Source organism: Mesoplodon mirus, assembly GCF_964341445.2.
Source record: "Mesoplodon mirus genome assembly, chromosome: 2".
In the NCBI taxonomy this organism is placed as follows: Eukaryota; Metazoa; Chordata; class Mammalia; order Artiodactyla; family Ziphiidae; genus Mesoplodon; species Mesoplodon mirus.
Genome location: NC_138977.1, coordinates 207,928,616 through 207,945,636, shown reverse-complemented (window position 1 = coordinate 207,945,636; position 17,021 = coordinate 207,928,616). Strand labels below are relative to the sequence as shown.

Genomic DNA, 17,021 nt, shown 5'->3' with positions numbered 1-17,021 from the left:
TTGTTGAATAATAAAATGCATAAATTACAGGAGCCTCCACTGATATTTATGCATTTATTCAACAAATGTATTAATTAAATGACTCCTAGTCATTGAAGATCTAACATGAACTGGGTACTGTCCCAAAGGGCCAGGAACACAGTGCCCCCGTCCGCATTGAACTAATATACTTTTGTGGGAGACAGACAGTAAAAAAAAACAAATTATTTGTTTATTTATATTTTTATTGGAGTATAGTTCATTTACAGTGTTGTGTTAGTTTCAGGTGTACAGCAAAGTGAATCAGATATATATATATATATACATATATATATATATATATATATATATATATACACATATCCACTCTTTTTTAGATTCTTTTCCCATATAGGTCATTACAGAATATTGAGTAAAGTTCCCTGTGCCATACAGTAGGTCCTTATTAGTTATCTATTTTATATATAGTAGTTTGTGTAGGTCAATCCCAATCTCCCAATTTGTCCCTCCCCCGCTTACCCCCAAAACAAAATAATTTAAAAAGCAAGAAGAATAAGGAAGACAAATAGGGTCATATGGTGAAAGGTGTTAGAGTTGGTGAAAGGGAGGCTACCTGAGGTTGCTGGTGGGAGGGGTTTCTCCCAGGAGAGACTGAAGGCTGAAAAGGAGCTGAGAAGGCTGTCGTCTGGGACTTGGAGGTGTGCTGACATGGGAAGGAACACGGCATATGGAGAAACACAGGGAAGGATGGGGTCGTGGAGTGCAAGGCAGCCTGAAGGACATAAGACAGGAGGGAAAGTCAGCACTGGATTGTGTGAGACTATGAAGGCCATGATATGAATCTGAATCTTATTCAAAATGCAATGTGGAGCCTCCAGCAGATTTCAGGGGAGCAATGTGATCTGAGTATACCATGTGCTAAGACCCCCCAGGGCTGTGCTCTGAAACTCATCATCGTGCTAGGGCCAAGGCCACGCCAGCCAGCCAGCCAGTGACTGAGTGCGGTAGGAATACTGGGGCGAACCCATTCCTGGGATGTGGGGCTCCTCTGGCTGACTTTGGCTCATGGACTTCCCATCAATCTCGCTGAACTTTCCTCCCTCTCTTGCACTAAGTGTCATATATGCATCACGGTCTGGCGGTGCTTCAGGCTCCTCTGACTTCCTCCCCATATTCTCTTACAGACAAGAGACTTCTTTTATTTCTGCACAAAATCCTTGCTTTTATAATTCCATCTACTTCCTGGAGGCCCAAGATGAACTCAGGGGCTACTGTGCCAACTAACAAAACCCTTGAAGACCTGAAAATGCCTTTAAATGAAACTCCCATGCAAACAGAATTTAGCAGTAGAATGACTACAATGATGACTATAATTATATGATCATATAATAATTGTTATGATGTAATGATAATGAAGGTATGTGCCCAACACAGTTGTACCATAAGAAAGAAAATCAAAACATGGTGGGGGAGATTATTCAGTCAGTAAATGCTTGAACGAGAGCTTGAATGTTGTGTGCATAGAAGGTGAGAGGATGGGGCATTCTAGACAAGGGGCAGTGTGTGCAGAAAGGCCTGGGGACATAAACCTACGATGCTGTCTGGGCACTTCAGGTGTGCACAAGTAGTGTCCGGGAGTGCAGGGGCTAGAACTGGGAATGATGCACAAGGCTGTGGAGCTAAGCATGGACCACAGACCAGGGCTTTGGTCTGGAAAAGGAGCTGAGAGGTAAGAGGGATGGGATATTGAACTTGCGTTGTAGTAAGGTCTCTCTGGTGAGTGTGAAGGAAAAGGACCCTCCATTAGGGCTCTGCATAAAATATAAAGTATAGCAGACTTCTTGAGAGACCTATCTGACTTATAGTAATCCCCCTACTATTGTATTTCCAGAGGAATTCCGATCTCTTCGCCTGTCCTTTTCCCCAAACCTGGACGACTACAACCCGGACATCCCTGAGTGGAGGAGAGACATCAGCCGAGTCATCAAAAAGTCCCTGGTGGAGGTGAGTGCAAACAACTCCTCTGGCTCAGATCCTTTTCCTCTCTGTCTTTACCGAGCTTCATGGAGAAGGGGACCCTTGCTCAAAGAAATGGCAGGAAAGAGCCGGAGGCCAGGGGAAGTGGGTATCATCTATCTGATACCTGCAAAGCTGAGCCCCCTATGTGCAGACACATCGCAGGTGCTATGGCGGGAAATGAAATTGAGTAATCAGGGGGTCCTTACCCCTTGTGAAACGCTTGTTCTGCTTAGAGAAGACGACCCTAGAAATATGTGACAGTCACGTGGCAGAGTTCATGATTAGCCATTGGTACATGTAAAAATCAGCTCCTGTGCATCATACTGGCACAGCATAAATACAATAAGTACAATTGGTAAGAGCAGCCTGGGTTCCAGCTGAATGGCCAGCACAAGAGCACAGTGAGCACTCAGCACAGGAGGGTAGTCCTCTTACTATGTCCCAATTATTTTAATGGCATTTCTCTCCCACGACAGCCCCAAGAGGAAAGTATTATTGGGAGTTCCCTGGTGGCCTAATGGTTAGGATTCAGCGCTTTCACTTACATGGCCCAGGTTCATTCCCTGGTCGGGGAACTGAGATCCTGCAAGCCATGCAGCATGGCCAAAAAAAAAAAAAAAAAAGGTGGGGGGGGGACCTAAAAGATGCTTAAAAGAAGAGAAAGTATTATTGTCTTCATTTGCAGATTAAGCAGTTGAGGTCCAGAGAAGTTAAATAACTGTCTAAAGCCTCACAGCTAATAAGTGACAGAGCTACAAAACTGAAGTGAAGGATCTGAATCCCATGTCTGGGTTTTCACATGTGAAGCACAGCCCCATCCAGTTCCTGGGAGAGTAACGAGGTGGTGTGGTTCATCCCTCTCTGAGCAAAGGTCACCTACAGTTTGACAAGACACCCTCTTCTAGGCACATTCCCCCCTGCATACTCCACTTCCATGAACAGTCAGAGGAATGGGATATCTGCTCATGGAGCTGCTTGGATTTATTGCACAAACCCAGAAAATCAGAGATGACTTTTCCCTAAAGTCTATTCTTAGCACGAAAGAAAAGTCACTTTAGGATTAGTTATACATTCTTTCCTGCACCCAACACATGGTGTCTCATGACCCAAAGGGATAAGGAGAGCCAAAGGCATTCAGGTAACCCCTGCTCAGAAAACAGATCTCGCATCCAGCCTTTTGGCAAAGAGCTGGCCTTCCCCGTATTCATACCATTATCTTTGTTGATATTTATTTAGCACTTACAATATTTCAGAAACTCTTCTCAGTGTTTTGCATTTTTAAACATATTTAATCACAAAACCCCTAGCTTATGATGTAGATAGAATAATTATTCCCACTTTACAAGTGAGAAAACTGAATTTAGAGGCAGATAACTTGCCCAATGCTGTACAATTTAAAATCAGGCTCTGGAGTCAGACCATCAAGGTTTGAATCTTGATTACCACTCCACTCTGCTGCTATCCTTTGTCTTGTTACATAGAGAGACAGGAATAAATGGAATAGTGGGGTGGAGAAGAGTTATCTTCTGTGCCTCTGGGTAAATGCCATCTCACCTTCATCTTTCTTAATGACTCAGCATCCATGAGGTTATCGGTGGCTAAACATTATGGCCACCAGGAGGTGCAGCTACCAAACCACAGGCCCAACTGGAACAGGCCCTTTTGCCTTTGGAGCTGTTTGTCCCTGGTGTGACAACTGGTTTCTCTCCTCTGCTGTCCAAGAGAGATGACTTACACCCTTCAATGAACCCACAGCTCACCTCCTTCAGTCTACGGCGTTCTAGAGATCCATGTCCCTTTAGATCTCCGAGGCAGCTATCCAACACCCCCAGGTGATTTACCAACCAGGCATTAGCTCAGCAGTGATGTTTTCCAGACTGATTTCTCTTCCCATTAATTGTCTAGGGATCAGATGCCCTGAGCCTCCACCTTTCCACCAGCTGTCCAGTAGGCTAGAAATGACTGCTCATTAATATTTCTAGGCCACTGCATAGCATAATCAGCTAAATGGAGAACAAACAGGTTGGCTCAACATCCCTCAGGATAGGGGGTGATGGGGTGGAGGGAGCTTTAAAGACTCCTTGGTTACCCAATCCTAAGAGGCAGCTGAGCCAGCCCTGGTTCCTAGCGCCCCACCCTGTCTTTGAGATCAGTAATTACACTTGGCCACTTCTTTAAGTTCTGAAGTACCCTGTTGCCAAGTGTCCCCTAATAAGCTCTATAAGAGGTACAGCCGGCAGTCAACTTATTTATAGTTTTCTTCCTATTCATTCTGTAACAGAATTTGATATAAAATCAGCTGCCTTTTCCTCATCAATTGGGATTTTTCTATTGACATTTTGCGATGGAATCTTTAATAGAATGTCATTCAGTAAACAGTTTTGTTGATGACGAGGATGGTTTAGACATAAGCTTTGAGTTTAAAATCTAGGACGGGGCTTCCCTGGTGGCGCAGTGGTTGAGAGTCCACCTGCCGATGCAGGGGACACGGGTTCATGCCCCGGTCCGGGAAGATCCCACATGCCATGGAGCGGCTGGGCCCGTGAGCCATGGCCGCTGAGCCTGCGCGTCCGGAGCTTGTGCTCCGCAACGGAGAGGCAACAACAGTGAGAGGCCCGCGTACCGCAAAAAAAAAAAAAAAAAAAAAATGTAGGATGGCTGTAAAACAGTATGATATCAGCTGGGATAGGAGCTGCTTTGTGATAAGTGTCAGGAGAAGGAAGGCAGGAGAGCGCTGGTTCAGGACAGAGGCATTATGGTCCGACCAAGCTTCCAAACTAAGTGTCACCACTCACTACCTACATGACCCTGAGCCAGTGTTGAACTTTCCTCCATCTACTGTCTGTCCTGTAGCAGAAATAGGGATGCCCCTCCCAGATCCCCATGCAGGGAAAGACTGTTACCTTAGCTGCTGGGAGTGCTGTGGGCAGAGGCGTCAGCAGCCTTCCCCATGTCATGTCCCTTTCGGAGTGGCTCACGTCCAATGACGCGGTTGTATAAAGGCCTGGCCACTCAGCTCAACCTCAGACAAATCTGAAGGGCCATTCTCACTCCTTCCAGGATCTTCTGAGGCTGTTGTTGGCCTTTACCACAGCTCAGCTTCTCCTCTGCCCATTCCTGCTTCCTGGCCTTCGCTCCTATAGACGTTGATTCCAAGAATGTGCCCTAATAAACACCCTACGCTCTAAACTCAGAGCCAGCTTCCTGAACACTCCCAGCCCGTGATGTGTCTTCACTTGTACAAAGAGGCGTAATAACACTTGCTCCAAAGAGTCACTAGGGGGTGTCACATTACATTGGATTAAGAAGTTGCTTAGCACAATGCCAGACACATAGTAAGGACCCAATAAATGGAATTTCCTGCTACTTCGAAAAAAGTATAAATGTAGATTTCAGAAACCAACAATCATCTAATTGGGAAATCATGAAAAATACTCTGAAATAAGTGAACTTTACGAGGGCTCATGAAGGATGAGTAATGTTCTAGCAGCAAATGAATAGAAAAGACATTTTGGGGGAGATGGCATGCACAAAAACATTTGCAGGAAAAGGCTGGAATACTGAGAAATTGTACATGAGTCTATTTGGCTAAGCGTAAGATGACATTATGAGTTGTGGGTAATTAGTTTAGGAAAGAAAGGTGGGACCATATTGCAGAAGTCTTTGAATATATCTTTAACCCAGTTGGCAGTGGGAATTTGTGCATGAATTTGGACATGGAAACACAATCTGCGTTGGACTGTACGAAGATAAATCTGGAAGTAGTAGCCTGTCTCCTGGAGATGGGAAGGCTGTTGTAAAACTTGAAGGGAGAAAGTGTAAAGGCTGAATTGAGATATTAACGGGGGAGGGGGGGCATTTAAACAGGAAGGAACCAATAGGATCATTCATGTGGAGGGTGACTTGTCAAGATCTTATAGACTGATTAGATAGGACATGGAAAGGAGAGTGTGGTGCTAGAGATGAGATAAGGCTCCCAGCTAGGGTATCTGGGAAAGGAGTGGCTCCAGTCATCCACATGCAGAATGAAGATTTCCGGGGTGAATATGAGAAGTTCTCATAAAACAACCAAATGACGTTCTGACTTGGCCGCTGGAGAGAGAAGCCAGGATTGTAGCCGTGGATTCTAGAACCATCTAGAGAGTGGGCTCAGGAAAGAGGAAGTTCTTGAGTGAGTGATATCTATGATTTTTTTTTTTTTTTTTTTTTTTTTTTTTGTGGTACGCGGGCCTCTCACTGTTGTGGCCTCTCCCGTTGCGGAGCACAGGCTCCGGACACGCAGGCCCAGTGGCCATGGCTCACGGGTCCAGCCGCTCCGCGGCATGCGGGATCCTCCCGGACTGGGGCACGAACCCGTGTCCCCTGCATCGGCAGGCGGACTCTCAACCACTGCGCCACCAGGGAAGCCCCGATATCTATGATTTTAATAGAAAATTCCATGCAGCAGAGTGAAGGGCTGAGAGGGCTTCCTGGAACCGGCTGGTCATCAGGGTCTGACGCTGTGGAGAATTCAGAAGACGCCTGGGGGCTGTGGTCTGGGGTTAGGTTAGGTGATGGAGGTATGCCTGGTCAGTCTGGAGAATAACTCTAATGCTTCAAGGAAGAAGGAAGCTAGGTTAGAAAGTGTTAAGGCATGAGGGGTAGAAGATAAAGCTCAGTAAGTGACGGCCTTCTCACTGGCAAGGTCCACTCACTTATACAAGGCAGGTACTGCTATTATTCCCACTTTTTAATTTGAGGAGATGCAAAGTGTTTCAGGTCTCACGGGGATGGAGCTGGGATCAGACCTCAGAGTCTGACTTGTACCCAGTGGTGTCTCTCACATCCCTCCCCAACTGGTGCACCCAGGACCCTACTTTCCCACCCCACCTCCACACCTTTGTGTCTTCTTCACTGCCCCCCACCCAGCTCTCTTCTGAACACATGGTCCCTTCTCATCAGCTTTCCTGCAGGACTCACATGCACCTCTGTGTCTCTCCCTCAGGCCACCGGGGTTCCGGGCCAGCACATCTTGGTGGCGGTTCTCCCTGGCTTACCCACCGCTGCCGAGCTCTTTGTCTTGCCCTATCAGGATCCTACAGGAGAAAACAAAAAGTCAGCCGAGGACCTGGAGCAGGTGAGTCCTCAGGTGACATTTCAGCTTCTCCCAGCAGTCTGAGCCACAACCCTGCTAGTGTCTGACCACGACAGCAGCTCTGGGGGATCTCCACTTGGGAGCAAGGGTGCCAGCTGTTTGTGGAGTCTTCCACTTTCCTGTCCTCTGTTGAGAAACATAATCTGGTGATTTAACTACAGCTTCACCAAAAAATATGTGCAAGAGTGTGTATTGTCAGCAGTGGCTAAATCACTCAGAGTATATCCCACGCTGTGGGATACTCTACAGTGTTTATGATGAATGAGATAAATCTTTGTGTACTGATGTGACAAACTGTCCAAGATATTAGGTGGGGGAAAAAAGCAAGAGGCTACACAAGATATAGAAGTCAAATCCATTTATATCTTACCTCACACGCTTACATCATAGGAGTACCATGAGAATCAAATGATGTATCTTTTTAAAAAGGTACAACTTTCATACAAATCATGAATCAGCACCATACTAAGATGACCTGATTTGAGCTTATAATAAATGAGTGATATTGGCTCCAAGCACCTCTCCTGGCTACGTGGGGTCTACTCTCTCCTCGTCTCCACCACCTCTGAAGTATTAGGGTGTCTGTGTGTGTGTGTGTGTGTGTGTGTGTCTGTGTCTGTGTCTGTGTCTGTGTCTGTTTCTCTCTCTTCTGCTCCCTTAGGTCTTTTTTCCTCCCTTCCTTCCTTTTAACTTCAAAAGATTATCCAATCTCTATAGTGAAGATTATTACTATGATGATGTTATCGTTGTTCTTATTCTTCACCCATTCAGTTAAAATGATCAGTCTTGGGCTTCCCTGGTGGCGCAGTGGTTGAGAGTCCGCCTGCCAACGCAGGGGACATGGGTTCGTGCCCCGGTCCGGGAAGATCCCACATGCCGCGGAGCGGCTGGGCCCGTGAGCCATGGCCGCTGAGCCTGCACGTCTGGAGCCTGTGCTCCACACGGGAGAGGCCACAACAGTGAGAGGCCCACATACCGCAAAAAAGAAAAAAAAAAAGATCAGTCTTGGTCTGGTTCCCCTGTTAAAAACTACATGATTTTGGTTTCTCAATTCTTTCTGGCAGATAGATGAAAAATAGGATTCCTCTCAGACACTAAGTAAATATTGGCTTTTTCCCTTCCAGTACTTGGAGCTTTTCAGTTTACTTAGAATAAATCTATAATCTAGTCCCATGATCTCTAGTCTCCAAGATGGTTTGAGAACCTCCTATAATAGCCTTACTAACAACCCCAAATTATAGGCTGGCCTATCTGCGAGCACACCCGCCTTTTAACTGCCACTTTTTCACTTGGCAAAAGACTCACCTCTCTATTGTTTTTCATATGCAAGTAATTGAATAACTGGGCTGTCAAGGAAAGCCCCACTGAACCCCATCTCCTAGTGAACTGTAGTTAGAGGTCGGGCAGCAGGGAACCCATCAGACCTACATCTGACTTTGCTCAGCCCTAGCTCTAGACTTCCCACTGTATTTGATAAATTATTCTCTGCACCTGCAATTCAGTGGGAGAAAGAATGGATTATTTCTTATCACCACACTGCTCATGAGACCTAGAGGGGAGGTAGATCGCTATCCAAGGCATGTAGGTAGGGACGCTTATAATTGTTCCTCCTCTGGAAATCTTATATTGTCCATGAAATCCAGAATATAGTCTTCTCGGTATGGAAGAGTCCAGATTTAAAGCCAGCTAATTTCCCAGGTACCACGTCATCTGTGCATCCCTATTTCTCATACTTTTCATTTTTTCTCTAAAATATAATTTCTAGATGTTTCCTTGAGAGGAAATGTGGGAAGAAGAGGGGTGTGTTCTCTTAAACTTGGTTTACTTGTGTATCTTGCTTTGACTGTCTATTTTCCCTAGAGTTCTTCTTTCTCTTTATTCGGTCTTGTCTGAGTGGCTTCTCCAGGGACACTCTCAGAGACCTGAGTAATCATCCCTGAGGCAGCCTGGTATAGGTATTGATGAGCATTTAATTAGAGATCTAAAGGCAGCTGGCTTGGCTTGTGTGAAAGCTGTGGGACTTAACATTTGGTACACATGTAGGGAGTCCAGACATTTTATTAGAAAGACCACAGGTTTGGAGAAACATAAACCAGGTTTCTAGCTTCAGCTCTTATATTCATTGTGTATATCCTATAGAGGACAAATATTCAGAAAAGTTAAGTAATTCAGCCCAAATCACATAATCTATAATACCTATCTCAGAGGGTGTTTGAGAGGTCATTAAAGAAATGATATAGCAAAGCCCTTGACCTATAGTAGATACTCAGTAAGTGGTAAATAGATGGTGGTTACATTTATGGACATTTTGTGATAGGAGGAGAGTATATGAGAAATGCAAAAAAAAAGAAAAAAAAAGAAAGAAAAGTAAGAGTATTAAAGACTAGTATCGTCCAGGGCATGTATTGGAAGAAAGAGGATGGTGACAATAAGGAGAAAAAGATTAATGAATGAAATTGCACAAGAGAACAAGGACAACAGGAAACAGAAAGAACATGCATGAATGAGTAAACTGGAGGGAGGATGACTCATCTCAGTTATCATGGATGGATGGCATTAAGGGAAAACAGAGTACCAACTGAGAGATCGTAACTCTGGTTAAGGGAATTGCCAGTGTAGCAGCCTTATCCAGGACTCAAACTAAATACAGTGACCAAACAAATGCCAAACCAAGCACATAAGAAATCAGTGGCTTATGGAGAGTATCATTACCCTGATTAATAAGTGTAGTTATGGGGCCTCCCTGGTGGCGCAGTGGTTGAGAGTCCGCCTGCCGATGCAGGGGATACGGGTTCGTGCCCCGGTCTGGGAGGATCCCATATGCCGCGGAGCGGCTGGGCCCGTGAGCCATGGCCGCTGGGCCTGCGCATCCGGAGCCTGTGCTCCGCAACGGGAGAGGCCACAACAGTGAGAGGCCCGCATACCGCAAAAAGAAAAAAAAAAAAAAAAAAAAAATAAGTGTAGTTATGAAATCAACATACAAATTAAGCCTTGTGTCAAGAACCAGCAAAATAGGGGCTGCCCACAGGAATCCTATAGGTTTTGTCCTAAGAGGGGTCCTTTAATCTTTCTCTCTGACTCAGTCACTCTAAAATGAAGAACGTCAGGCCCCAACAGGGAGCTGTGAATTGCCTAAGGAGACACAACTCTTCAAGGAAAATGAGTTTCTGGTTCTGTTTCTGCAACTAACTCTCAAGCCTAGCAGTCCCCTTGCTCCGCCATGCTGCAGATGTGTCTTTGGGTACCACTTGAATTCTGCGGGCCCCCCAAGATACCAAGGCTGTTGTACCAGGAAATGAACAAGAGATGTTTTGCTTTGGGTTTTTGCAGGGTCTTTTTCTGTTCAAACAAATTTAAGGGGAAAAGGTGAAGTCATGAGCTTCTTTAGTTGGGAAGTCCAAGGATACAGTTCAGGCGTGGATGAACTCAGAGAGGAAGCATCACCAGATTACTCCCCTGTCTTCCTCTCTCCCTCTTTCTCCATCTCTTTTCGTTGCTACCACATGGGAAGTCTGCCTGAGAATGAAGCCAACACATAGGAAGACAAGAATGGCCACAGGAAGCCCCAGTCTTTTATTTAGTCATCTTATCAGCCCCATTCAAAAGACATTGCCTCTCCCCTGAGTGCACCACAAGAGCCCAGGGTGATAATTCTCACTGACTCAACTTGGCTGAAGTGGGCATGTCTTAACTAGCCTGGTAATCAGAAGACTAGAGCTCCATTAGTGACAACTCAATGTTTTATACCCTCCCTGGATCAGGAGTTTAGGGAGCCCTTCCTAAACCAAATGGGCAAAGAATAAATAAGGATATGGTTCCTTAAAGAAAAATGTGGGGGAAGAGAAGGAACGGGAGGCAGGCAAAAGCAACTGACTCCCTCTGTCATAAATTACATAGAAATTTCGACTGAATACAAAATAAAACCAAACAACAGAAAGGACCCCCCTCCTTTAAAGGCTGCACTCTGAATCCCAGATGGAACTTGGGAAGAGCTGTCTTTATCCCCCCTCTTAATACTCTGGCCCCTTTCTTGTAAAGATACTGCACAGAACTCCCAGCAGGGCAATGAGTGGAACCCTGGCCAGATGGACCCTGAAGACTGTGAGGGCAGGGCCCCAGCAAAGGGCTCTGGGCTCTCCTTCCTCAGCTTCCTCTAATAATGTTCCCAGGGGAGGAGAGATGCTGGCTTAGTTGGAGCTATCTTGTCTGTGAAATAAATTGAAAATTCCTCACAGTGAGAAGTACTTGACCTTGTTATCCGGATAACACTGGGCTGGGTTAATCAAGTGACCTCTGTCTGGGAGGCTTCCACCACTCTTTACTTCACATCTCCAGAGAGTGAGAAAAGTCTCACTTGCCCTTAGCTGGCCTCATCAGGGATAGGGCTACCCTGAAGCCAGCTGCTCAGGTGTGGAGCAAACCATACCCCCTCCACCACTGTACTCCCAGGCATCTCTCTGAGTCCTCAGATCTGTATCTGCCTCTCCTGGAAGGAGGAAGGACCATCATGCTCTGGGTGTGATGCTGTGCTGGGGAGATAAGGAGCCTACGTGGTGTTGTCTTGCTGAATCCTTAAAGGGTATGAGTGCATTTAAAAGGAACAAAAAGATTAAGGACAAAGTGTCAACCACCAACAAGGAATTTCCTCTTCGGTTGTTTGTGTTACCATATACATTTGACAGATGCAGAATCCAAAATCCAGGGAAAGGAAAGGTGCCTCTGGAAATGGAGCAGTCTATTGGCAACATTTTTAGAAATTAAAGATTCATTATGAAATGTAATAAATCATCTCAGACTATTTTCTGTATACTCAGTCTGCCCTGTTCAGATTTTTTAAAGCGAGGAATTGAAGAAATATTTTGGAGTTCACAAGGAAGGTCACTAAAACAGGAAACTGTAATTGAAAGAATAGGTAAGAGTTGTGCCAAAGGAATATGGCAAAAGGAGAAAAAGAGAAGCTTAGAGCTGGTGTTGGAGAATCCAAGGGAAAGGAGTGAATATGGACAAATTATTTCTTCATTATGTCATCCAGGAAAAACTTCTTAGGCACTTTAATCAAGCTGATTCTGTTGTGCTAACAAAACAGAGAATTGTTAAATAGAATTCATGTTTGCTCCATTGCTTACTCCAAGTTTTATTCCAGAAATCATGCTATATGAATTGAGAAAGATCTTTCTCTGTTGATTCCAAAAGTAATATCATTCAACTACTCTTTGAGGGGGCCTTCATAACTTAACAGGATCAGGATTGACTGACTGGGTCAGTTGCAAGGTCATCCCAAGCAAGTCTCCCTCTAAACATGGCACCAGAATGCTATTTATGTTCAGTAGGGTTTGCATCCCTCCTCCCAACTTCAGATATAAGCATTAGTTGTTTGGCCCAATGTAGCTTTGGCATGGATAAATCTGCCTAAGCCCATTCTGAATCTGTAGTTTCACTTTGTACCACTTCTTTGGGTTTCATGTTTCATAAATTACCAACTGCTGTGTTGTCCTTAAACTTCTCTTTCTTCATGTTTCAATGTTTGACACTCCATTCTAATGATCTGAGAGTCTGTTTTCCTCTACTGGTCTCATTAAACATTGTTTAGATGTTGAATGTGTTCTTCGCATGGTAACCGTCCCTTCTGTTGACTAAACATCTCTAGCTCACCACTTCTGAGTACCAGTAGGGTTGTACCCATGAGTCTCTTCTGTAGACAGAGCCATGTGACTAATTCTGGCCAGTGAGGTGGGAGCAGAAGTGATAAGCGTCACTTCCAAGCTGAAGTGTTCAAATGCCAGTTACAGAACCTTAAGAATGCTTTTTCCCTCCTATGGTGTTGTGTACATTTGAGGGGGCTGATCTACCAGCCCTTGTCCCTGTGTGACTATAATGAGCCCAGCATCATTGCCTACCTGCAGTGGATATGGAGTGTAAGCAAGAAATATACTTCCTTTGTTTCAAGTCCCCAAAATTTTAACATCATTACCTCAGCCTGACCTAACCTATTCTGATTATCACACTTAAACATCATACTTTGTGAAGAAGATGAGGAAGAGAATTGCTATTTTCCCTCTACCAGCTCCCTTCCACTACACCCTTTTGATGGTGTCTTTCCAAGTATTTTTATTGAGTTCCCACTGTCTGTTTAAGTGTTAGTTTAAACGAAGAGTGGGTTGCATTTGAATCATAGGCATATTCCACCAAATAGGCAGATACTAAGAATAATATGTTGTTTCTTTGGTCATGATGATGATGATGATGATGATGATGATGATGATGATGATTATTATTATTTTTGAGATACGCTGGCCTCTCACTGCTGTGGCCTCTCCCATTGTGGAGCACAGGCTCCGGACACGCAGGCTCAGCAGCCATGGCTCACGGGCCCAGCCGCTCCACGGCATGTGGGATCTTCCCGGACCGGGGCATGAACCCGTGTCCCCTGCATTGGCAGGCGGACTCTCAACCACTGCGCCACCAGGGAAGCCCTGGTCATGATTATTTAGCTGAAGGAGAACAGAAAATGGAGAGCAGCAGAAGAGGGATGCTAGTACAAAGGATAAATGAAATTTGCTAAGACAACACACTGTGGACAGAAAAAGAAAAATGAATAGATTCAACTTGCTTTAGGAGGACGGATCTCCCAGCAATTACACATTATTTCACTTGAGTCTTTATCATGCAAACTTGCGTTCTTTCCATTTAGACTGTCACCACACTGTTCTATAGTTGCAGTTTATTCTACTCCTTTCATAGCCAAAGACCGTCCTAAACATTAAAAATTATATTAACTGGTGAACAGAGTGTGGCAATCCTGAGGCTAAGGTTAGGAATTGCCTGTAGCTCATGTTGGTCAGCTGACATGGGACTGGTGTTTTAAGTTGTGTGCTTCACAGTTGGATGAGAGATAGAAGCATAATTAATGAAATGCTGCAATTTTTTATCTCCTAAATCTGCTCAGCTGGACCTCTTTCCAAATATCTTTTGTGTCTTTGTCAGCTGGCTCAAGGAAAATGTTTTTCATGGAAATGTCCTAAGATTAGGAGTCAAACAAAACTGAATTCTCGTCTCAATTCTTCAAATATTAACTGGGTAAACTTAGCAATGTCCTTTAAGCTCCATGTCCTTTCAATGGAGATACCAACACTAACACCTGAGATACGCTGTGTTAGAAAAAAAATAGTAAGAAATATGCAACTTTGCCCATACAAAGTGTTCAGTGCATAGATAATATATGTACAAACGTATGTAACAATTCATGAACTGATGAAAACAATACAGAATAAACATTTCTGCAGATGGAGTGGAAAACATTTAAACTAATGTCAAAATCTGTCAACAGTTTCATACTCATTTGAGTAGAGAAATATATGGTTCTAATTGAGATTATTCTTGTAAGCAGTGTAAATTTTATTTAGTTTTGTTTCTGTGCATAAGTTCTTTCCTACAAAGTATTGAAGAAACATTCTCAGGGAGAAGAAAGAAATATCACTTCAGCTGGTTGAAAGAAAGAAGCCTTTCTCATGCAATACATAGTCCCCTTTTGTCTATGTGATGGACTCTGCAAAACAGGATAGTTCCTTCATTACTTCTGATAAGTTTTTCCTATTTGAGTTAAAATATTTTTTTCTCCAAATATAAGTATGTATGTATGTGCACACATGTATGCGTATGTATATAAGCATATGAATTTCATGCATACTTAATTATATATATTTCACACATATATACACACATTTCTGTGTGTATATGTTTATTTCATAGCCAAAACCTTTCTGATTAATTTCTACTAAAGAATCCACTGTTGGGCTTCCCTGGTGGCGCAGTGGTTGAGAGTCCGCCTGCCGATGCAGGGGACGTGGGTTTGTGCCCCGGTCTGGGAAGATCCCACGTGCTGCGGAGTGGCTGGGCCCGTGAGCCATGGCCACTGGGCCTGCGCGTCCGGAGCCTGTGCTGTACAACGGGAGAGGCCACAACAGTGAGAGGCCCGCGTACCGCAAAAAAAAAAAAAAAATCCACTGTCAGATTCTTAGCAAGGCCTTGCCAATTGAATGATAAGAAGAAGATAGAATAGGAACTTATACATTGTAACACTTTACAGGACACAAAGGAAAACCATTCTACACAGTCTGTGTTAGAAATCCACTCTTTCTGTAAACCTGGAACATTCTGGAAGCTTCTCAGTACCCAGGAGAAAGAGTAGCTTATATAGAGAGAATAAAGTTGTTTTCAACATAATTTTATCACAACCTTGTTCTTCTGTGTGGTTTGCCAAGTGGAAACATTTGAGAGGCTGAGCTTGAACTTTATCCCAGGTGCTCAACCACAGGTCACTGACAGTCATCCCAAGTTCCTGTTAAGCAAAGAAGTTCATCTGCAGGGCAGTTCAGTTCCATTACTGGACAGGGACCTCTGCAGGAGACTCTGCGCTTGAAAACAAAGCCATCAGGCCCTGCTTAATTGATTAAAGGACCAAAGCTGTCATTTTGACAACTCAGTAGACTAAGTGAAACTTTATAAATATAAAAGGAAAGATAATTTAAGAATTTAATTAGCAGAACGATGTTCAGAAAGCATCTAACTAGACCTAAATTGCATATGAATAAAATATTACACTGTGATTAGAATGTTAAAAATGAGGCAAGGAGACCAGATAATAGGAATGTGGTTTTGTCTGTTAGCTTTCCACAAATTACTGGAAAGGGTGAATGAAACAGAGCAAGTTGAGCTGGTTTTCTACTTTAAACACGTGAACAGCGTTTTTACCTTGTCTAGAAAACCTTACCTTATGCTGTTACTACCCAAAACAAGGTCCTTTGTCCCTTGTTGGGGTTATTCATGGCCCAGAATTCCATCCGTCTACCCAGTACACATGTGTCAGCCTAAGGAGTGGTTTTAGGTTCATAAGCACGAAACAAGAGTCAGCCAATGCATTAAGTTGTGATTTACACTTTGTTGCAAATGTATAATTTACTATTTTAGCAGAACAATATTTATCATCAATAAATATCCATGAAATATCCATTTTGGGAAAGCCACAGGGTATGTTTTGGAGAAGAGAAGGGAAGCAAAGAAAGGAATAAGGTAGAGTCCACTATCAAGGAGTAAAATAAATGGATATGAATCTCACCAGAATTTGTAAATTGTATATATTTACTTCTTTTAAATCCTTGTGTATAACAAATACCCTCTCAGAAAACCAGGGGTGATTTCTCCAAGCTGGTAACAGGATAATTTTATAAGAGTAGAAATGATCTGATTTACTAATAGTTTGTCCTATTTTGTAACAATTCAGATGTAAAGTCAAGTCATGCTTAGAAAATAATCTTATCAGCATATTGTGGACTAAAAACTCAAAATCATATAAAACTCATTTGTATCATTCACAGATATAATATTGGGATGCCTTGGTCAGGGCAGTGAATACTGCTCAGCATATCTGTATATAGTTGGTGGCACAGTTTTGGTGGCACTCACTCTGACACTTCTTCTTTCAGGTATCAGAACTACTGATTCACAAGCTCAACCTGAACTCTGTGCACTTTGAGCTGAAGCCTGGAGTCCAAGTGCTTGTCCACGTGGCTCACTTAACAGCAGGTCAGTGTTCCTATCCCTGGGTTCTGGCTAGTGGCTCTAGCAGAGGGGGATCCCAATTTATTGTTTCAGCAAAACAAGACTAAATGGTGCCACTGCTAATCAGAAATAGGGCATCAGTCTTTGGAGGTTCCCTTGCCGGGCCTTTTTGCCTTAATGGGGACCCATAAGGCAACAGAATAAGGTGATTTTCCTACTTAGTCCCTGGCAAACACCATCAGTGAATCACTAAAAGACCCCTCAAATGATAGCATACTTCATCTTACAGAAATCTTGAAAATAAAGTTAACCTTACAAATAACTTTTTTCT

General features: G+C 43.7%; 1 protein-coding gene across 7 annotated transcripts in view; it reads left to right on the top strand.

Annotated features, from left to right (window-relative positions):
- The window catches only part of SORCS1 (sortilin related VPS10 domain containing receptor 1), a 562,818-nt gene that overhangs the window by 524,218 nt on the left and 21,579 nt on the right, over window positions 1-17,021 (top strand). For all 7 annotated transcript variants that reach the window (XM_082611124.1, XM_082611122.1, XM_082611123.1 and 4 more), the window contains 3 exons: window positions 1,871-1,983; window positions 6,983-7,114; window positions 16,615-16,714. In XM_082611124.1, coding sequence (XP_082467250.1) covers window positions 1,871-1,983; window positions 6,983-7,114; window positions 16,615-16,714 — 345 coding nt within the window. The remainder of the gene's footprint in view (window positions 1-1,870; window positions 1,984-6,982; window positions 7,115-16,614; window positions 16,715-17,021) is intronic.